The sequence below is a fragment of the Hemicordylus capensis genome, chromosome 1 (genome assembly GCF_027244095.1).
Source record: "Hemicordylus capensis ecotype Gifberg chromosome 1, rHemCap1.1.pri, whole genome shotgun sequence".
NCBI lineage: Eukaryota > Metazoa > Chordata > Lepidosauria > Squamata > Cordylidae > Hemicordylus > Hemicordylus capensis.
The window spans coordinates 341440396-341464551 of NC_069657.1; the positions used below are offsets into that span (position 1 = coordinate 341440396).

The 24156-nt window shown below is 44.4% G+C and overlaps 1 protein-coding gene across 1 annotated transcript in view; it reads left to right on the forward strand.

The window, feature by feature from the left end:
* The window catches only part of PKIB (cAMP-dependent protein kinase inhibitor beta), a 56910-nt gene extending 40562 nt beyond the window's left edge, over positions 1-16348 (forward strand). The window contains exons 2-3 of the mRNA XM_053283918.1: positions 11956-12130; positions 14083-16348. Of these exons, the coding sequence (XP_053139893.1) occupies positions 11983-12130; positions 14083-14168 (234 nt within the window). The 5' untranslated portion in view covers positions 11956-11982 and the 3' untranslated portion in view covers positions 14169-16348. The remainder of the gene's footprint in view (positions 1-11955; positions 12131-14082) is intronic.
* Positions 16349-24156: the final 7808 nt, after the last annotated feature.

Genomic DNA, 24156 nt, shown 5'->3' on the forward strand with positions numbered 1-24156 from the left:
GAGAGAAGTTAATGCTCAAAGCACAGAGATGGGTCCTCATAATACAGCTATACAGATGAACCGCTGATGCATCAAATTGTACAAATATTCTATATTGTTGATAAACACATCTGTGTGTTTATTATCTCCTCAATTACTTTACCAACACATGCAGGAAGAGATACCATTAGAAAGCTGAAAGGGTCAGGAAGAAGCTCAGCTCACAAAATGCACATCCTTCTAGAAACAATGGGCAGCAGCATCCAGACTACTTAATCATGACTAAGCACCACTGAAATTAATGGGACTCAAGTTAGTCATGACTAACTTGAGTCCCATTAATTCCATTGGACTTAGTCATGAATAACACTCCAGATGCCATAAGTTATCAACACAGAAAAGATGTTCTAAATCAGGGCTGCTCAGCTTCAGCCCTCCTGCAGATGTTGGCTTACAATTCCCATAATCCCTGGCTATTGGCCACTGTGCCTGGGGATTATGGAAGCTGTAGTCCAAAAATGGATGGGAGGGCCTAAGTTGAGCAGGCCTGCCCTAATGCAGTGTGAAGGACTATTGTGACAGCAGCAGTCAGCAAACCAGGGCAACACAACTTGGGCCCTCCTGTAGATGTTGGACTACAACTGCCATCATTCCTGACTACTGGATACTCTGGCAGGGGGTGATGGGAGTTGTAGTTCAAGGACAGCTGGAGAGCCAACATTGTGCAGCCCTAAGATAGACTAATGCTCCTTCCCCTCTCCTGCTTGCACATTTGAAAATCTTCCAAGCTTAAACTGGAAAATTGTGTAATGCCACTGAATAGTGTCTCCTGCAATCAGCACGTTATTGGTCCGTTTCAAAATCTAGAAAGTATTTTAGGAATGTGGTCTGTTTTTAAGTATACATTTTAAAGAGTTCAGTCAGTGTCACTTCCCAAAATACCTCTTTATCATCTTGCCCCTTCCAGAAGGGATGTTAATAAGAACCTATTCTAAATAATTTACTTCCAAAAAAAACTCTACAGCCAGTATATGATGCTGATAAGAATTCAGATCCAAACAGAGTCCATTTCGGAGTTCATTCTGTGTATGAAAGCTGAAGCACATTATGGTTGCCTTGGAGATGTAGAAAAACAACCACTCCATAGCAAATCATCCCCATTTGGCTATAATTTATAGAGTACTTGCCGCATGGTTCAGGACCATCTTGTTGTTCTTTCTTGCACTGAAAAGAGTCCAGAGGGAGCAGGGCTGTCATAGGTCCCTTGCACCTCATTCTACAGCCTACCTAGTGGGCCCTCTGAGCCTAATTTCAGTACAAAGGTTGCTGTAGCTTGGTACTTTGAAGAGCCAAGTAGGACAGAGCTTTTTCCTCTGTCCTTCTTGCATAGAATGCTGCAGTTGCTTTTGCAGGCTGCCCAGAAGTATCCAGATGTGAAAGAAGATTTATGCACTGAGAAGCAGAAACTGTCTGGAGATGCTCTCTTCCAATTACACGGATTCTGAACAGGCACAATAATGACGAGTTTGCTTTGGGGCGGGGGAGAAGTTACAAATCAGATTTATGTTGAGTCACCCTGACCTGAGACAGATTTTTCTGTTGATTACTTCATTTAAATCATTAAAGCAGACAACTTTATGGAGATAACAGAGCCTGTGTGTTAACAGAATGCATAAGAAGAAAGTTTATATCTGATGAGTACTTGTGCAGCATGTGGGAAAACAAATGACAAAACTTAGCAAAGGCTGTGTTGAGACAGAACTAATCTAATAAAGTGTAAGTGCACGTCATGGAAAGACTTTCATAAAAATGGAGACAAGTTATCTGGAAATACAACTCAGGGTTTCTGTGAAAATGCTTCAGCCAGGGTTGAATTTTCACTTCAGCTTTGGGCTACAGAAATGTTACAGCCAGGAGACCATTACTAAGTCCATTTCACGCTAACAAGCAGTGCTTGTGTTCTCCACATGACCATGTACCTGGGTGCAGAATTGCAAGGATAAATTTTGGAGTGAACTAACTCACTACACAGACACCCAAACCCATTTCAGTTATTGTAGCCACCCTCTTTTATCCTGCTGCAGTTATATGGCTGCAGCTGTTATAAGGAAGTTTCTCCATGTAGTTGTATAACCGATGGAAGTACAACATTGTGAGCAGAAAACAATAAATTTGATCTAGTTAGTTTTGCACATGCTAACTTAAGAGTTAGTCCCGTGGACTTTACTTCTGAGCAATTATGCTTAGGATCACAATGTTAGTTCCTGCAGAACAGAGCACAGCTGTGAATTATTGCATGTTGCATGTGACTCACTTCCTATTTCCCTCTCTCTCTCTCTCTCTCTCTCTCTCTCTCACTCACACACACACACACACTCAATCATAGGTTTCTGAAGTTCTGTAGACAGTGGAAATTGCAGGTACTAAAGTTGAGTGCTACTTTTTGGGACACTTCATGCATTATATTTTTAGGTGTACAACTAAAAGTATTAAATGTGAATGCAACAGATATGTATGTAACATATAGGTAAAGTTGTGCTGTTGAGTCGGTGTTGACTCCTGGTGACCACAGAGCTATGTGGTTTTCTTTGGTAGAATGCAGGAGGGGTTTACCATTACCATCTCCCACGTAGTATGAGATGATGCCTTTCAGCACCTTCCTATATCTCTGCTGCCCGATATAGGAGTTTGGGAAACACACCAGCGGGGATTCGAACCATCAGCCTCCTGCTCTCTAGGCAGGTTACTTCCCCACTGCACCATTAGGTGGCCTAACATATCTTAGATGCAGGTACATGCATCTAAAAGTAGTGATAGGCTGTCCTTGTTTATCATGCAGTCAGTGGGCTGGTTCAGATGTCATATGAAGTCAATATTAAATCTTGGCTTCATGAGACATCCTTGAGCCTCAGGAAAAGCATTTCTTTTTCCCCTGTCAACATGAGCCTCAGAAGAATTCTGTTTCCCATTGTGGTTAGAAATAAGTCAGGACTGGTCGCGATGTCCAAACCAACATATCCTGAATTATTCTGTCCAAAGTTGCACCATTAACCACAATCTGAACCCATCTTCAAACCTTGGGTTAAGATCATGGTTTATTTTGCAACTTTGGATAGGTTCAGACATCATGACCAATTCTGGTTTCTTTCTAACCGGCAGCATTCCAACAGGGTTGATTTTGATTTAAATCACAATTTAAATCGCTTCACCAGAGGGCTGTATTTTAATTATTTAAATCACTAGTCAGAAAGATTCAATTTAATCATCGTTTTCTAGTAAAAGTGCATCCTTGCTATCTAATACAATGCATATTCAGATAGGTGTAGGTTTCATTTTTAAAAGGTAGATACACAATATAATAGGTAGACAATTCTCATTATGCTGGTTTATTCTAGGGATGTGCAAACCAGTTTGAATTTGAACCGGTTCAAATTTGAACTGGTTTGGTATGATGGTTGAAATTTGAACTGAACCAGCCATCAGGTTCGAGCTGCAGGTTCAAATTCAAACCGAACTGGGGAGTTTGGTTTGAACCTCCAAAAGTGGGTGGGGTGGTAGTTGGCACTCATGGGTGCCTACCACCCAACCCCCAAAACAATCGGACACTCGTACAATTTTTTTTTAATGAATTTTTGAAAAAAATGTTTTTTCCCCTCATAGGCTATAATGGGACTCGAACCAGCCCATTATTCCCTATTGTGGATCACCCATGGATCTCAACTACCACCCAAACCCTGAAGCAATCGGACACTCCTATGATTTTTTATGAATATTTGAAATTTTAATTATTTTTCTCATAGGGTATTATGGGACACCAACCAGCCCATTATCCCCTATTATTGAGCACCTTGGGGCACAAAAGTGGGGTGAGTGGTAGGCACTTCCATGCCCCTCTTGGGAACTACCACCCATCACACTCTGCTCTAAGCCACCCCTTTCCCCCCGACGTGAAATGATACATTTGCTGGAATCCTCATTATTCCCCATGAGGAATTCAAAAATACTTTTAAAATTCACCAATAATCGGAGGAGTGTCTGATTGCCTTGGGGTTTGGTGGGTGGTAGGCACCCTTGTGTGCCTACCACCCACCCCACTTTTGTGCCCCAAGGTGCTCCACAATAGGGGATAATGGGCTGGTTGGAGTCCCATTTTACCCCATGAAAAAAATAATTAAAAATATTTCAAATATTCATTTTAAAAAATCATAGGAGTGTCTGATTGCTTGGGGGTTTGGGTGGTAGACACCCATGGGTGCCAACTACCACTCCACCCACTTTTGGAGGTTTGAACCAGTTCAAACCAGTTCAGAACGGTTCGAATTTGAACCAAAGGGGGGGGGTTTCGAGCCAACCCAAAACCAAATTTCCCCCTCCCAGTTCGTACCCGGTTTGAATTTGAACCGAACCAGGTGAACCGGTTTTGTGCACATCCCTAGTTTATTTGGGCAACCAGGCTTTGCAATTTTTTAAATTTTTTTTTGGTTACACTGTTTGCATTTTGCACTTATTCCTGTCTTACCCACAGGTACAGTAATTTCACTGAAGTTTTCCCAAATGGGGTCTCTTTTAAAGCCTGCTGCCATAACATGCATTTCTCTTCTACAGTGGAGGATACACTCAGAAAAGCTTTCCTCAAGACTGCATGAATACGTCCTGTTCACTTTTGCTTTCCCTTTCTGTTCCCCTCCTCTATCCCTTGCATTTATGTCTAGCTTCCTCCTCCTTGCTCAGATCTACTCCATCCCCCCAAATCCTCTATTCATTTATTGACCTTCTTTGTCTTTGCACAAAGAGAAAGAGAAGGACAAGGGCTTGACTATGTGTTCTGCAAGACTGTACACCACCTGCAGAATAAGAATGACCAGGTCTGTTCTCTCATCCCCATATACCGCTCCTAACATATTCATAGAACTACAAGTTGTGATTATTATCCTTGATGATACCTTTGACCTAGGTTCTTTACTTTTTAATATTAAAATCAGATTTAAATCAAAAATCTGACTTAAAATGATGAATAAAAATCTATTTTTTTTAATCAACCCTACTTTCCAACTACTTCTCCTGGAAGTAGAATTCTTCCAAGGTTTGCAGAGGCAAGGGAAGATAAAGCACATTCTCCCAGGGCTCAGGGACATTGAACAAAGCCCAAACTTAATCTCGGCTCCACATGACATCTGAAAGGCCCACTGGTGTGATATTTTGAGATTTAGAATAGTACTCGGGTTTCATCTCCAAAGAATCTTGTGCAACCACAAATATATATAATGAACAACAATTGCAGCATTTACAGTCAGAAATACAAAAATGAATTCTTCATATTGCAGCAGGTATCTTGCTTGCTCACATTACTCAAGGTGCCACTACTGGATATCACTTACTGAGAAGCAAAGGCAAGAGAGGGCTATTTACCTCTATGTCCTGCTTGATGGTCACTGTGAGCAACAGCATGCTAGATTAGATAGTTCCCTGACAAAATCGCAAAGTGCTCTGATAATAGTTTTACTGGATCAACTATCAGCAGGATAGGATAACAAGCTCTCCAGCTGGGCTGGTCTCTTCTTCAGGTACGTGTTCCTATCGGGCCCCTGCCTGTCTTGGAGATATGCCTAGCAGACATGCTTGTAATGAGAATTTTATTCTAGGGCTAGTAAGGAACTTGTACAGCAATACAAGAAAAACATGGAAAGATTTTGTGGTTTGATCATTTGTCTCATAAATATCGTAATGGTTATCACTTAAGCCAGGGCAGTAAATTAGAAGTTCTGTAGCATATAATTTTGCCACCGTGGAGGAGGCTATTGATAGTCTTTAGTCATTCATTAGCAAACTAGAGGAATCAGGATGCAAGTCAAGGATGTTGCATCTCTGATGCAGGCATGCAGTAAGCTTTGGTAGATACTGAGGCTATTCTCACGATCGGCTGAAATTAGGCTAAGGGAGCCTAGCCTGATTCCGGCCAATTGTGTGCTGCAATGGGAGCCGCGCAACTCCCGGAAGCAAACCTGCCAAAGTGCCCCTCCCCTTAGCTGAGGTTAACGGAGAGAGTGCTCTGTTAACCTTGTCTTTTTGATTGTGTATTGCTGTGGCGCGGCTCCGTGCCATGGCAACACATGAGGAGACCCCTGGGCTACGGGGTCTCTCCAGCATGCCCCGCGCACTTGCATGGGGCATCCAGGAACCTCCGGGGGCCACATGGCCCCGATCCCCGCAGCCCCCACCGGCTCCATGACGGAGCCAGCGGTCGTGTGGGCGGCTGATCCGGCCACCTAGGGCTGCAGTTGTGATTGTGCGGAGAGCGGGCTAAGCCCACTCTCTCCGCAAACCCCTTAAGGCGGGTCTCACTGATCGTGAGACTTGCTTCACTGTATGGCTCTATACTTGTAGGAGTTAAAGTGATGGGATGTGGTTGTCAGGCTTTTTGCATTTGGTTATTGGCTAAGCATGTGGCATTTTGCAAATCATTAATATGTTTCTATGAATCACATTGCCCAATAATGCTTAGGAAAGGATTCACACAATGCCTCAAGATTGTGATGAAAGATTACTGTGCAAATAATCTTGACACAATAGGTTTTGAGCAGTCCTGATTGTAACCTAAAACTTCTTTAAAATAGCCCTGTTAAACCTAGGAGATGACCTGCTAGGGCTGGTGTGAGATCAGAAGGGGAAGCCAGGTGCAGACTTCTTGTCTTTGCCCTGCTGGTATGAATATGTGCCATCATAGGAAGATTTAGTTTCTGCATGGTGAAAGACAGTATAAGTTCCCTAGCTTTGACTGGAGGAAATTGATATTGCCCAGCCTCTGTAATCTTGTTTGCTGTGGGTCGCTGTTCATGTACAAAAACAGTTTGTTCCAGAACAAGCAAGGCAGGCTCACAGATATTGTTGCTGCTGCTAACTATATAAAAATATTTAGAAATTAGGCCAGAATAAGTAGGTATCAATTTCTCTTGGGTCTAATGTAGCTCTAACACCCAATTTAGATGCAATGAAACTAGGGGGATATTCTGACAATCAGCAAAAAATCGGGCTAGCCTCTGCTAGCCCGATTTTTGCCGATCGTCAGAACCACCGGGCTCGGCTGCGAGCCCAGTAGTTCTGGAGCGGGTAACCCGCTCAAGAACCCCTGCCCCAAAACCAGGTTTGCGGAGTGAGCGCTCCACAAACCTGGTTTTTAGAATCGTGAGTAGCCGCGGTGTGGCTTCGTGCAGCGCCTACTCATGAGTAGACCCTGGGAGGAGAGGCGAAAAGGCACCTCCCAGCTCCGGGGGTCTCCCCAGTAAGCCCCGCACGCTCACACACAGCATACTGGGGCTTCCGGGGGCCATGTGGCCCCCGAGCTCCCCAGCCCCCGCCAGCTCCGTCGGAGCCGGCAATCGTATGGGCGGCTGATCCGGCAGCCCAGGGCTCCCTCCCTGCTCGTGAGTGGGGAGAGCGGGCTTAGCCCGCTGTTCCCTCTCACCGCCCCAAACCGGGTCTCACGGATCGTGAGACCCAGTCCTAGGTGTTACAGTTACAATTAAATTGGTATTTAGTGCCACCCAAAAGAGCTGACATATGGGAGAACTCCATGTGGCTGCTATAACACTAAAATCCCCTGCCCCACATATAGTACCTGCATGCCAGCTAGGCCTTAGCTGGGCATGGCATCACCTAGGAAAGAACCTTTTAAATGTTACAGCAGCGGAATGGAAGACTGCCATTGTTATGGGCATTTCATATGCTGCTGCATTCAACAGGAATCACATAAGGGATGCCATTTAGAGCGGGTGCCCCTCCCCGAGGTTTCAGGAAACTATAATAACCACTAGCTTACATTCTGCACAGTGAGCTGCCAATCTAAGGGAGAGGAATGCCCGCTTTTTCTGGTCCACTCCCCCCGCCACCTGCATCTTTGGGAATGATGGGAGTACTGTTGTGAATGTGTCAGCACACTCCTTAGTAGACACGGAGCCTCTCCACTTTGGAAGCAGCAGGGATCGGGTGTACACTAGATCAGAAACAGCAAGCATGCTTCTCCCTTGGGTCGGTGGCTCTCTGTGCGGAATGTAAGGCACTGACTGCTCCTGTTACAAGTCAGTAGGCCCATCTGTACTTGGTGTGCACACCAAAAGGCTACAGACATGCATACTCTCGCACAGAGAGGGAGAGAGTAGGGGAAGAGTGGGTTTGACCTGGGTTGATTACACTGCTGTATTACATGGGCTTTATATTAAAAAGAAAAATAATAATCACCACCAGTGTTCCTCACATACTCTCCTCTTTTGCAATTAGGTTTGAATATATCATAGGTAACATAGGAAGCTGCCTTAGACCAAGTCAGACAATTGGTCTGTCTACCTTTGTATTGTCAACCCTGACTGACAGCAGCTCTCCAGGGTTTCAGGCAGGTGTTGTTCTCCCGGCCCTACCAAGAATAGCACCTTGGACCTTCTGCATGCAAAGCAGAAGCTCAACCCCATCTCCCTTATACAAGAATGAGTTACTAAACTAGAGAATCTTAACCCCCCTGCGCACACGCATGCGCGCACACACATGCGCACACACACACACACACACAGAGAGAGAAACTGATGAAATCTAGCCCTCCACATACATAAACATCAAGTTCTCTTTGAGGGGTTAGGAACAGTACACTCTTTGTAATAAAGAGAGAATGTTCCCATCCTTTCTAAAACAATCTAAAAATGGCAAGCAGTGATGCCTTTCCTTTCCGCATCCTGCGTAGAGTGGAAGCAACTAGGCTGGATGACATTTCCCAAGGAACTGTTTCCTTCCCCAAGCGAACTATTAATGTGCATTTGCATGCATCTCTACCCAGAAATATCATGTTCTTGTGTGTTTAAGCCTTAAATTCAGAGGGGAGCATGGAGAGAGAGGTTTGATAACAAGCTCTGTCATAATGGAGGGAGAAGAGAAGGCACACTGGGATTAACACCTTCATTAGAGATCCCATTACTTCCATCCACTATGAACATTTTTTTAACCCTAGTTGGACCATAATGATGATGCTGAAGAGACTGTTTTCTTTTGTTGCATGTTGAAAATGAACACTTCTTTGTGCCTGTGACTCTTTTTGCCCATTTAGGCTGGCACTGAGGAAATGTTGCTGACAGATAGCTGATCTTTGGGGGGATATTGGGCTCTCTCACTCTCCTTATTGCTGGCAATATTTGACTCAAGTGTATGAGCCATGGCTGGGTCAAAATGATCTGAACTTAATAGGAGCTATTAAGCTATTATTAACTAGTCTCCCAAGAATAGTTAGTGACAGTGAAAGCAGAAGTTTATATTTCAGTACAAAATGTTTATAGGTTTATCTTGATCAGGTTGCAAATACATCTTACACTGTGATGTAAATACTTTTTTCATAGATCTAAAACAAAAACCAATGTTTCTTAGCAGCAATCAAGGACTGAGACTACTTTTCTATGACTCTCAATTAGGCAGTGAAAATTTATAGTTTTTAAAAAGAAAATTCCTACCCTGAGTTACCTCAATGTGTTTTCTGTATATACCAAAAGCTTTAAAACCCAAAGCTCTTTATTAATTAATTACAATTGACTTGTGATTTTAGAGATGGTAACTATGTGTTAGGGTAACTATGGTAACGGTGTGTCCTCCTACCCCTCCCCAAGTCCTGCTATGCTGCCTCATCATGGCGGGAAGGGGTGTTCCTGGGAGGAATGAGTGAAGTACATTGGGAGATATACTCCCAGCAGGGTCACCCAAAGTGCAAAGGTCATCCCAGCTTCCCAGCTAAAGCAAGCAGGCACCGATATTGCGCAGCAGCGATATAGGAAGGTGCTGGAGGCAGACGATCACTTCAGTGACAACAACAAAGGCACCATTTCATACTGCACGGGAGAAAACCACCCGGATAGACAAAATGGAATGATTGTCGATGTAGTGCTTGATGATGGGCCCCTCAGGTCGGATGGCACTCAACATGCTACTGAGAAAGAGCTGAGGATCTCTCAGAGTACCAATGGTGTTTATGATGCGGTTAGACTAAAGCCTTTTGGACGTCTAGCAGCTGATGTTGCCATGCAAGAAAAGAAAATCTGAAGCTGCAAAGACAGAATTACAATGGGAACGTGGAACGTAAGAAGCATGAATATGGGAAAGCCTGACACAGTGAAAGATGAAATGAATCGACTACAGATTGACATCTTGGGCATCAGTGATTTAAAATGGACTGGAATGGGACACTTTCAGTCAGAAAATTATATTGTTTACTACTCAGGACACGAAAACCAAAGGAGGAACGGTGTTGCTTTCATAGGAAGGATATCACAATGACAGTACTTGGGTACAATGCAGTTAGTGACCGACTAATATCAATTAGATTTCGTGGACAACCCTTTAACTTGAGAGTTCTTCAAGTCTATGCCCCAATGACCAATGCAGAAGAAGAGGAAGTTGATGAGTTTTATGCTCAAGTTCAGTGTGAAATTGACAGAGCATGCAAGCAAGATGTGATGCTGGTGATTGGAGACTGGAATGCCAAAACTGGAAAAGGTAAGGAGGAAAACACAGTTGGCCTATATGGCCTAGGAAATGGAAACGAAGCAGGAGAATGACTTATTAGTTTCTGCCAAAGCCAATGATCTCTTCATTGCTAACACATTCTTCAAACAACCAAAGCGGCACCTATACACATGGACATCACCAGATGGAGTACACAGAAATCAAATTAATTACATTATTGTTGCAAGGAGGTGGAAGAACTCAATTATAACAGCAAAGACATGGCTGGGGGCCAACTGTGGAAAAGATCACGAACTGCTCATGTGAAAGTTACAAGTCAAACTAAAGTGGAAAAACAAAGCTATCTAGCTTCCATGGTATTATCTTGAAAAAGTACCCACCATTTTCAAAGAGAACACCAGGAACCACTTTCTGAACCTTACTGATAGGGAACCAGAGGAACTGTGGAATGAAATGAAAGAAGTTAAGGATGAATGTGAAAAGAGACTGCCAAAGGTTGGTTTCACAGCCACAATCCACCCCTGCAGGGGTGATGGACCTATTAGGATGGTCTGTCCAAAAAGGCTGCTGGACCCAGTTGCTTTCCTCACCAGCCACTTTGCTGCCTTTGCCCACACCTGCCACAGCCAGGCTCCAGAAATGATTGGAAAGTCCACCCTGCAGTTACTTAAAGAACAGAACAGGACTTCTCCCTCTCCCCTTCTTGATCTCACAAACCATGCAAAAGATTTTTTTTGGATTGCAGAGGAAAAACATATTTTGGTGTTAATATGTCAAAAAAATCATGTCCCCATGGTGTGCCATTAGATCTCACTATCACAACAATACTGGGAACACCTTATTCATACAGCTGTACTATTCTGGGAAACTCTTATTCATATAACACAAAACAATTGGATCTTCCCCCCGCTGTGAAATGCATGAAGTTTTCTGCAGCTTTATCACTATGACATACATTTGAAATAAAGCTTTCTTTTTACAGCTCTTTCAGATTGTGGAGGAAGGTTTTGTTTCAGCCTAAAACACTCCATGAAATGGTCCTCTAAGACAGGACAGTAAGGTAGAATGTCAGTGTTCTGAGTGGTAAACCTAACCACAGAAACTACAAAACACACACACAAAACACTATTCACACAAACATGAAGACTTGCAGGAAGTATATGGCTGCTTCTCTTTGTCCTATTCATTGATGCTGAGAGGCTTCTATTATGTCCAAGTCTGTGTTGGTGACTGGAAAATAAATGAAAAGCAAAGAGTTTTTAAAAAAAGTGAAATAGATTCTTGAGATAAAGTTTCGGCAGTGGTGTGTTGAAACCTCTGACATTTACTAAGGTACAAGTGGTTTCAATGCTCCCCTCAGCCGACTGACATTTCAGTTTTCAAAAGGCAACCTACCTTACTCTGTTAAATAACAAGATTACTTCATGTTCTGACACCAGACTGTAGAAACTAAGGCTCTTCTTTTTACTCTGTGCTTTTCAGCAGATGTTGCTATGAGGAAAGGAGTCAGAGATGACTGATGTGGAGCCTGTGGTCACTGATTTTGCAGCATCGGGAAGAGCAGGCCGCCGAAATGCCTTACCAGATATTCTGGGTTCTTCTGCTGGGGCTGGGACATCAGACCTGCCTCACAAATTAGCTGAGCTCTCTATGTCAGAAGGTAATACACAAGGTTCTTGGAAACTAAAACCCCATTCAGATGTTGTGGCCTGTTCCCACAATCATTAGTATCTAGGTTTAATGTGGGTTATCAACATTAGTGTATGAGCCCACACCAAGGTGGTTTATGGCCCAAGATGAATCTGAGGTTCCCATCTTGGCATGGGTTCATGCCATCACACTACTCTAGGTAACCCACATTAAACCTAGATTCAAAGGACAGTGTGAACCAGGCCTTTTGCATGAGTGTACAGATCTCTGTACACTCATACATGTTTTTGTGTAAATGACTGTACCATGCTTGCTAAGGGCTTTACTATTTGCTAACTCAACTTTATATACTGCTGGAGAGTCTCAGTGACTGCCTATGTACGATGTCAGAGAGCCTCTATAGCTGCCCAGTTCATCTGTCTCTGGAGAGAAAAAAGCAGTACGCTAGCCTTCATAATTTGTACATGCTTTTCCCTACACAGGAAAATTAGCATGCATTGAGGCCATTCACAAAATCCCAGCTCTCCTCAACCATGTAGGGCAGGTTTTTCCTAGGCTAAAAGTGAGGTAGGAGGGCACACATGCACCTTCCTACCCCACTTCCCAATTGTGTGGCCGAACAGGCTGCTGACAGCCATTTTAATAATAGAGGCTGGGGGCAGGAGCGATCTGGCCTCAGGGATTTCCAGAATGCACCACACTGCTCACACAGTGTATTGTGGGATTCCTGGAGGCTGGGCTTCATTCCCCCAGTGTCATTCTGGGGCTTCATGCCCACAGCTGTGAATTCAACAGCTGCGCCCATTCCTTGAAGACGCTGACCTCAAAACAGTGGTGCATCAGCTGGTAACCTCCAGGCTTGACTATTGCAATGCACTCTACGTTGGGATGCCTTTGTACGTAGTTCAAAAACTTCAGTTAGTTCAGAATGCGGCAGCCAGATTGGTCTCTGGGGCACCTCGGAGAGACCATATTATGCCTGTTTTGAAACAGTTAAACTGGCTGCCGATATGTTTCCAGGAAAAATGCAAAGTACTGGTTATTACCTTTAAAGCCCTGAACGGCTTAGGTCTGAGTTATCTTAGAGAGCGCCTTCTTCTACATGATCCCCACCACACGTTAAGGTCATCTGAGGAGGTCCGTCTCTCGTTACTGCTGGTTTGTCTGGTGGTGACTCAGAGGCGGGACTTCTCTCTAGCTGCCCCGGGGCTGTGGAATGCACTCCCAGCAGAAATTCGTAATCTTAATTCCTTACTGACCTTCAAGAGAGCCCTTAAAACCTATCTGTTTGGCCTGGCCTTCCTGGGTTTTTAATACTGTTGCAAATTGTTTTTAACTGCTGTAAATGTTCACCCTAGTTCTCCAGGGTTTTAAACTGTTTAAATGTTTTAATTGTTAATTAGTTTTATGCTGTTTTTATAGTTTTGTTTTTAACTGTTAATTGATTTTAATTGTTTTGTTTTGATCTAAACTGCCCTGAGCCATTTTTGGAAGGGCGGTATATGAATGAATGAATGAATGAATGAAATATGCCAAACACTGGAGGACTTACCAGGTAGCAGGCGTGGATTACACAGCAATAGCACAGGTAGAAGTTCCACAGGAACTGAGGCCCAGGTGGTGGTCTGAGGTCAAAATCAGCCTCCAGATCACCATGCTGCTCACTGCATGTGGGTATGCATGTGGTGCAATTTGCGAGGCACCGGAGGTCGTGTGGGGAAAGGTAGGAATGATCCTGCCTTCCGCCTTGCCTTTGCCAACGCAACCCAAAGTGGTCATGTAAACAACCTTAATATCAGTCATTCAAACCTTACTATAGGATTCCATACATGTTCTGAATGCAGTGTAGCTTCATGTTATTCAAAATGCTGTTTATTCAAACTCCTAATGATCTTTTTTTTTTTTTACCTAGCCATTCCATGTACATCTAATATGTTGTCTCTCATGTACATATCTCTTTAGATGAAGGAGCTGAAGGCGGAGAAGCATCATCATCTGACACCACAATGGAAAATCAAGAAGCAGAAGGGAAAAGCATGGATTCCTAATGTCCACAAATTAATTGTTTGGTGATGATCACAAACAGATTCGCTCCCAGTGTGTGCAGGACTCTGCAATATACAATACTTGTAGCTGGGTGACATGAATGAGAGGCTACTGAAGGGCTTCAGTGATGTTGCCTGGTCCACCAAATAGCAAACTCTTTGCCTGTAGATCACAGTCAATGAATATTTGCAGAATGTACATAAGGTTTAGAATGGTTTGCGGTCATCCCTTTGAATAGTAAAAATCAGTGGTTCCCAAGCTTTGATGGGTAGTTACCTCTCCTGAGACCACAGACCAGATTGCAAGGCCTTTGTACAATGCTGTGTCACCCCAACAGTTAAGCAGCACACAAAAGAGAGGCCTGGAACAGAGAGAGGTTAATGCACAGAGAACTACATGGTAAAGCCAGGAAGGTTCTCAAGTACCCCTGGGGTACACAGACCACAGTTTGGGGACCACCGGTGTAAATAATTAAATACAACCAAACACCCACCAATGTTAAGTTAGTATAAAACTGCTGGCTGATATGCAGAGTATCTCTGGGTATGTGCTACAGAGGGAAGGCAATTTCCCGCAATCTCCTCTTTCTTCTGAAAAGAAAACATGTCTCGAAAACATGTCTAAGGTTCGCACCACCCTTAGGGACATATTTTTGAGAAGTACAGTGGGCTTTGGAGGGAAGAAGAGATTGCTGAAAATTGCCCCTTTTTCATAGTCGATGTCAGCCACTGTGATTATTTCTTTGGGGTAGGGGGTTTGGTTTACTTTTTAAAAGTTACAAAAATTGCTAACTCCAGAGCTAGTGGTGCAGTACACCGACGTAACATAGGTAGGAGTTCACATTGCTGTGGTCAGAGGGTCTGTTCAGTGGTTCTTAGTTTTACAGAAATAAGTCATAGTATGTGTGAGATACCGTGTTGGAGAAGGAGAACACACAGCTTTGAAAGAACAATATATTTTTAAAAGGTTCCAAAATGGAAGGGCATTGATGCAAGAGAAGGGAGGGATAGCCTTGCTGGTGTCCACCACTTCCTTTGTTTAAGAGGTTCGTGAGAACACTGTTGCACCACCCAACAGTAGAATGAGCATCCTCTAAAGATGTGAAAAATAAATGATTCATTAGCCCTATTCACAAGATATGTCCGACACACGCTCAATAAGTGTACAGTATACACAGGTACAGATCTGTACATAGTATTCACACATTATGTTGAGCACAGGTACAGTAGTACCTTCCTCTGTACCATATATTTGAGGGGCCTGTATCCAGGTTCACTTTTAAAATGAACACAGGTACAGTCATTCACACAAACACACGTATGAGTGTACAGCCATCTGTACACTTGTACAGCATAATGTCCGAATAGGGCTGTTGTGGTCACAAAATGGGCACAGTCCCTGACTCTCTCACAAAATCATGTTCCACACAGCAGTGACAATTTGTGTGCTGGCTGGTGGCAGTCGTGCATTTTTCCAGCAAGAGAATATTTCCCACTGGGAAAATGGGATATCCCTGATCCCCTGTAATAACTGCACATCTATTGTGCTAGTATCTGGAAAGGCCTTCCTTATTGAGTAAGCTTTTCTTTCCCCTCACACCATCCCCCACAGACATCAAAGTATACTTCCCCAGGATCTGAATCTAAATAAAGCCCAGTGAATTTTTTACATAGCAGGATGATTGATCTTTAAAGGAAATAGAATGTCACATGTTGATGACCTCATAAAGCCCTTTTGAGGTTTGCACTCTGTGCAGAGATGTACCAGAGTGTAAAGAAAACTGAGAAATGCATTTTCTTCATCCCTTCAAAATGTCAAGATGCATTGGGATCATCTAAGATACTGAAACTCTTCCGAGTGTATCCGGTGCTTCCCTTTCTCAAATCTAACTTCTTCAGTGATCTCAAAATTCTGCTTATCCATATTTCCAAAGTAAATTAATGGCATTTGTAACTTATTTTAATTTGTTTTATTTCAGCATGAGAAATGATATTGGTTACCATCTTTTTTTGGTGTATTGTGTCTTTCCTCGCTTTGCAATGCCCAGAACACAAGCTTTTCATTTGAGTTCAAGTGTGGGTTTATTGCTTCATCACCCAGTTAAAGCATTTTCTTTCCAATAGATTTTGCCTGTACCAAAGGATTGATCCATGTTTTGTAATAAAGGTTGTATTATTTAAAATATGCTGCACCTGTTATTATTTGACCCCAATTCCAATTCTATGAACTCTTGCACCAAGATCAAAACATTTTGGAAGGGATGCAATGACCACTTCATCAGCCAAAAGCTTTGGTTTTGCTCTGACATTGCAAGCTGACTCAGGATATCGCAATGGCAAAACAGTATGGGCAAGTCAACTGTGCCAAGAAGAGATTGCCAGGTGGAGTGTATCAGCATCATACAATACTGTGATATAGCATATAATATTCCTCACCCTTCCAGTGTTCCCTCTAACAAGAATTCCCAGATGTTGTTGACTGCAACTCCAGAATCCCCAAACAAAAGCCTTTGCAACTGGGGATTCTGGGAATTGTAGTGAGCAACATCTGGGAATCCCTGTTAGAAGGAACACTGCACCCTTCCCTGCATCTTAAAGGCAATTTGACTCTTATCTAGTAGAAATCTACACATTAGATAAGTAACATTTGCCTGTTTAATTTATTTACTTATCATATTTGTATACCAACCACTACCAAAGTTTCTAAGTGTTTTACAGCAATAAAAACAAACCAAGAAAATTAAAACATATAAAAATATCAAATTAAAATACCCATAGAAACTACCAGTTAGCTAAAAAGCTTCCCGAAGAGATGTGTCTAGTTGCTTCAAGCCAGCTAGGATGGAGCAACTCTAATCTCAGCAGGAGGTATGTTCCACAGCTCTGGGGCAGCTACAGAGAAGGTTCGCAAGTCTGAGCTCATCCATGACTTGATCATGGATGAAGGAGCCAACCTGGTGTGCATTACAGAGACATAGTCGGGAGAGGCTAGTGCCCAGTTTGGTCCCAGCTCCTCCCAGCGGGTTACTCTGTCATGGAGTAGGTGAGGATGTGAGCGGGAAGGTGGGGTGTCTTTGGTCTATAAGAATACCATTTCCCTTACCAACATCCCTGTCAAGGAATTGTCCTATATCGAGTGTTTGTACCTAAGTCTTAAGGACCAAGGATAAATTGGAACTTCTGTTGGTGTACCAACCACGCAGCTGTCCAACAGAGTCCGTAACTGAGCTGATGGACCTGATTGTGGAGTTGGCATTGGAGTGGCCCATGTTGTTGGTGGTGGGGGACATCTGTGTACCATTTTGGGACTGGGTTGTCAGGAGAGGCTCAGGAGTTCATAGCGGCCATGATGATATCCAAAGGTGTTTCTGGACTGACACATGATGTGGATCACACACTCAATTTCGTCTTTTGTTCTGATCAGGGTGATGTTCTGTGGGTGAGGATTCCTGTCATCTCCCCATTGTTATGGATGGATCACCATCTGGTTGAGGTAGGACTTGCAACTACAACCCATCTCTGCAGGGGTGAAGGACCCATTAGGTTGGTCCGGCCAAGAAGGTTATTGGATCCAATAGGATTCCAAGAAGCCTTGGAAGGGTTTCAAGCTGGCTCTGCTGGTGATTCTGTCAATGCTCTGGTACAAATATGGAATAATGAACTTACTAGGGTGGTAGACACAATCGCTCCTAAGCCTCCTCTATGACCTGCTTTAAAGTCAGCCCCGTGGTACTCAGAAGAGCTATGGGAGCTGAAGCAGCAAGGTAGATGACTAGAGTGCATGTGGAGGAAGACTTGCTGCTAATCCGACAGATTGCAACACAGAGCACATTTGAAGATCTATGCTCTGGCAGTGCAGGTGGTGAAGAAGCAGTTCTTTTCTGCTGGCATTGCTTCTGCAAATTCATGTCCAGCTGAGTTGTCTAGGGTTGTTAGGGGGTCAGTTCACACCCCCTCCACCTTGAATTTGAACTTGGAAACATCTGTCTGCGATGTCTGGGTTAACTTTTTGTGGATAAAATCTCTTGTATTTGTGTCAACTTAGACACCACAGTTATTGCAAAGTCTGTTGTAGAGGTGTCCAGCAACTCCTCTTGTCGGATTGAATTGGTTCACTTTCAGTTTGTTACTCCTGAGGATGTGGACAAACTGCTTCAGACTGTACGTCCCACCACCTGCTCTCTTGATCCTTCTCCAACTTGTCTTATTTCATCTGTAATCATATTATCCGAGATAGTCTGGTAAATCTTATAAATGCTTCTCTGAAGGAGGAAAGGATGCCTCCTTGTCTTAAGGAGGCTATTATTAGACCATATTGAAGAAACCTGCAATGGACCCCTCAGAGTTATCTAATTACAGGCCTGTTTCTAATCTTCCATGGTTGAGAAAGGTGATTGAATGGGTGGTGGCCGCTCAGCTCCAGGCAGTTTTGGATGACACAGATTATGCAGACCCATTTCAAACTGGCTATAGGGTTGAAACTGCCTTGGTTGGCCTGATGGATGATTTCCAATTGGCTATCAACAGAGGGAGTATGACTCTGATCCTTTTGGATCTCTCAATTTATTGGAGTGTTGAACAGTAGTTCAATTCCTACCTCTCTGGCAGATTCCAGATGTTGTTACTTGGAGACTATTGCTCTACAAAGGGAGAGCTAAAGTGTGGAGTTCCACAAGGTTCCATACTGTCTCCAATGCTTTTTAACATCTACATGAAACCGCTGGGAGAGATCATCAGGAGGTTTGGTGCAGGTTGTTATCAATATGCTAATGACACCCAGATCTATTTCTCCATACAAAATTTATCAGGAAATAGCATAACCCCCCTAAATGCCTGCCCGGAGGCGATAATGGGCTGGATGGGGGATAACAAACTCAAGTTGAATCCAAATAAAATGGAAGTACTGAATATAGGGGGTCGGGGACCCGAGAGATGGTTTAGATTGGCCTGTTCTGGATGGGATTATGCCCCCGCCCCCGAAAGATAAGGTATGTAGCCTGGGAGTGCTCCTGGATCCAATACTCTCTCTGGTTTCTCAGACTGAGGCAGAGGCCAGGGGCATGTTTTATCAGCTTCTACTGATATGCCAGCTATGTCCATTTCTGGAGACAAATGACCTTAAAGCTTGACTACTGTAGTGCACTCTACATGGGACTGCCTTTGTACGTAGTTCAGAAACTACAATTGGTACATAATGCAGCAGCCAGATTGGTCTCTGGGTTTACCCGAAGGGACCTTATAACACCAATTTTGAAAGAAATGCACTTGCTGCCAATACATTTCCAAATGAAATACAAAATGTTGGTTATTACCTATAAAGTTTCAATGGCTTGGGTCCAGGGTATTTAAGAGAGTGCCTTCTCTGTCATGAACCCTGTCACCTATTAAGATCATCTGCAGATGACTGATTACAGTTGCCACCGACTCATTTGGTGGCAACTTGGGACCAGGCCATCTCTGTGGCTGCCCCAGGGCTTTGGAATGTGCTCCCTGCTGAAATAAGAGCATTCTCCTCCTGAAATCTGCCCAAGAGATAGGAGCTGAAGTACTGCAAAGCAGTGCCCCCAACCGGAAATGGTTGGTCATCAATGGCCATCATCTCCCCTATGAGGCTGGGTGAGGTGATGTGGGGACCATTCCTGCCCGATGAGGATTGTGTCCATCACTTGACTGGCAGAGTGCCCTGCTCTTGTCAGCTGTGAGAGAGGGACAGTCTGGCTGTACTCCCAGCCATCAAGCCCCTGCCCTCCACCCCTGCCATGGAAGCAGCTTCCCTGGCAGGACAGCACCCCGCACTACCAGCCTCCATATGGGGCAGCAGCACTGATGGTGCGCCTGGACCTGGCTCAGCGGCAGAAGGCTCCTCCAATAGGAGAGTCTTTGCACCACCACCTTGCCTGGGGCAAAGAATTTGCCAGTGGGGACCTGTGGGACCCCATGTCATCTTCTCTGCCCCCCACCCCACCCCAGCCTCCCACACCAGCTGGGACACCTCAGCCTGCCACCCTGCTGCAAGCCTTCGAGCTCGCCACATGGTGCTCAGACAACCCTGGGGTCTTCTTTTTAAAAATCTAGAAAAAAATTTTTAAAAAACTGGGGGGTGGGTATCTAAAAAATTTAAGACCCTATCCAATAAACCCTAATTATCCAACCACAACAACACCACAGTACAATGGGGGACAACTAACAGGAACCAGCAAAAACAAGGAACAACCTGCAAAGAAAAGCACAGAAAAAATACTGCCCCCAAACCCAACCAAGACGGCCCTATTGAATGAAAACTAAGGACAAAGGGGACACCAAAAAGGAATTACTTACCCCTCCTCGCCATCCTGAAGAGGCTTCTGCCCCACACACTGGTCAGGAAAAGAAACTCTGACCACTCTGGCAGGCTGGCAGCACACTCAGCTGGGGCGGGGGGCAGGGCAGGTGAGCCACCTTCCAGCTACAAACCAATTAAAAGAGAAAAACTGAATAAAATAAAATGCTGCTGGAAGAACAGTCCACAAAAAGGAGGTGCTGTGGGGGAAATGGGGTGTTGGGGGATCCAAAAAATGGGGCTAGAGTGGTCTCAGGCCAAAGGCCTGTGCCCCGCTACCCACCAGCAGTGGCTAGAGCTGGGCTAAAGCAGGAGGAGACCACTCAAATCCAAAAGGGACAGCAGCCACACAGTCAGGCAGCACCACAAACCACCACAGCCAGAAAAGCAGCAGCAGAAAGCAAGCAAGCAGCTAGCGCGCCCCCCCCTCCTCTCAGCAAAGAGTGAATTTATTTAATTTGATTGATTGATTGATTGATTGACTGATTGATTGATTACACTTTTATACCACCACAACTCATGTCTCTGGGTGGTTCACAATGATAAAACATTTAGAAACACATATAAAAACACATGAAAACAATTAAAAACTAACAATTTAAAGGTTACTCGCAGAATTAAAAACCAATTAATAAGCTGGAAAAGCCTGAGTAAAAAGATGGGTTTTTAAGCATTTTTTAAAAATGTCAGAGATGCAGAGGATCATATCTCAATAGGGAGCGCATTCCATAGTCCCGGGGCAGTAACTGAGAAGGCCCATCTCCATGTGGCCACCAGACGAACTGGTGGCAACTGGAGACGGACCTCCACAGATGACCGCAATGGATGGTGGGGCTCATAATGAAGAAGACATTCTCTCAAATACCCAGGGCCTAAGCTGTTTGGGGCTTTATATAAATATAAATACTAGCACTTTGTATTTTGCCCAGAAACCTATAGACAGCCAGTGTAACTCCATCAGCAGAGGCGTAACATGGTCTCTCCGAGATGACCCAGAGACCAACCTGGCTGCTGCATTCTGAACCAACTGAAGTTTCCAGACTACGTACAAAGGCAGCCCCACATAGAGCGCATTACAAAAGTCAAGTCTAGAAGTTTACCAACTTATGTACCACTGTTTTGAGGTTGTTCATCTCGAGAAATGGGCGCAGCTGGCGTATCAGCCAAAGCTGATAGAAAGCACCCCTGGCTACCGCCTCAACCTGAGAAACCAGGGAGAGGTGTGAATCCAGAAGTACTCCCAGACTGCAAACCTGTTCCTTTTGTGGAAGTATGACTCCATCTAGAACAGGCAGATCAAAATTGTCTCTGGAGTTCTGACTCCACACAATAAGTACCTCCGTCTTATCTGGATTCAGCTTCGGTTTATTCTCCCTCATCCAGCCCATAACTGCTTCCAAGCAGGCATTTAGGGAGGATATGCCAGCTCCTGAAGAAGTTGACATGGAGAAATAGATCTGGGTGTCATCAGCATACTGTTAACATGCAGCTCCAAATCCTCTGATGATCTCTCCCAGCGGTTTCATGTAGATGTTAAAAAGCATTGGAGAAAGTATGGAGCCTTGAGGGACACCATACTTAAGCTCAGATCTCAAAGAGCAACAGTCTCCAGTTGACACCATTTGGAATCTGTCTGAGAGGTAGGAGCGGAACCACTGTAAAACAGTGCCTCCCACCCCCAACACCCTCAGACGTTCCAGAAAGATACTATGGTTGATAGTATCGAACGCCGCCAAGAGATCCAAAAGGACCAACAGAGTCACACTTCCTCTGTCAATTGCCAATTGGAGATCATCCATCAGGCCAACCAAAGCAGCCTCCACCCCATAGCCCGCCCGAAAAACAGTTTGAAATGGGTCTAGATAATCGGTTTCCTCCAAGACCATCTGGAACTGAGAGGCCACCACCCTCTCAATCACCTTGCCCAGCCATGGGAGGTTGGAAACAGGCCTATCATTGCTCAACTCTGAGGGATCTAACTCAGGCTTCTTTAGAAGAGGTCTAATAATTGCCTCCTTGAGACAAGGAGGTATCCTGCCCTCCCTCAGAGAATTCCAAGCCCAGAGTCTTGGCTTTAAGTAGAATAATCTCCCTCCTTTGGGAGCCCCCACCCTTGCCCTCCTCAGGACCAATAGGGTGCCAGTTCTGCAGGACTGGCAGCACTGCAGAATCTACCAGAGAGACAGAGACATCTGAACAATCAGGGAAGCAGGATCTCAGCAAATCACAGCAAGTGACACAGTGTCACAAAATGGCCACTAGCACCCAAAATGGAGGCAAGAGCCTTCCAACAGGTTCGAAATGAACCTGGCTCTGTTTTGTTCCAATTTGGACTACCATTGCAATAGGAATGCCCTGCTTGGTCCAAGGTCGAACCTTCGAACAGATCCGGTTCGAATTTGAACCAGTTTGCACATCCCCACTCCTGAGCTGCTCCCAACAATTCAGTCCCAACGTGAACATTGAGGTCACCCACCACCATCAACGTGGGTGTCTCCAGTGCTAACTCTGCAACTAAATCCAATAACTCAGTTAGGGATTCTGTTGGGCAACGGGGTGATTGGTACCCCAACAGAAGTTCCATTCTATCCCTGGCCCCAAGACTCAAATACACACACTCAACATAGTGGGTGTTCTGACAGGGATCCTGGTAAATGATATATTGTTCTTATAAATCACAACCATTCCATCTCCCCACCCAAGTCCTCTCACCATCTCCACAACAGAATATCCCATAGGGAAAAGCTGGGACCAAACTGGGCCTCTAGCCTCTCCCAACCAGGTCTCTGTAATGCACGTCAGATCAGCTCCCGCATCCACAAACAAATAATGGATAATTTCCTATTTATTTTGGAATGACCTGGCATTGCAGAGCAGCAAGTTGAGGTTCTGGGGGTAGTTGGCACTGCTCCCAAAGGTCAAAGAGCTGACAGGCCAGCTGGAAGGGGAAACAGCTATTAAGTTTCTGTTTTCCCTTCCCCTGCAACAGCCTGCTGACCTGCCAATGCTCTTTCTTCTGTGCCCCACCACCACTGGAATAGCTGCCCCCTGCTGAGGAACCACTCACCCCACCTCTCCATCCCCTAATAAGCTAAGACACATCCTTCAGTCAGACAAAGAGGCAGGCCCAAGACCAGCTACAAGTCTTTCAAAAGAATATTACTGCCCCTAGCCACCCAAGGCCCAGCCACCTTGTTAATACGGAGCAGCAAATAACATATCAATTAGAACAGAATAATAGAATTTTTAAAAAACTTAATAGAATTTTCCCACTTGTTAATGCAGGCTTATCATTGGTTTGCACCCCAGCTGGGAGCTAGTATTTGCATATGATGCTTGCAGTGACACCTAGCAGTTAGGGCAAGGAATCCCTCCTGGGCAATGCTTCAGTCCCCTGCATGCACTGCCACAGGTCAGAAATAATTCGCACAATACTATTTGTACTGCTCTGCTCTGTCTGCAGTTTCACTATTCAGTTTTTTAAAAGGGTGACAGAGAGAACACCACGTGCCTTTTGCTGTCCTAATAATACCTTTCCAAAATACACTATGAAAGGTTACAGTTCATCAAGTGTTGCGGGGAAAAATCCCTCTAGAATCTAGCCTTCCTGTTTGATTCAGCCACTTGCGTTCATCCTTCTATCACTTGGATAGAGGATGGGGCGTCTTGCCA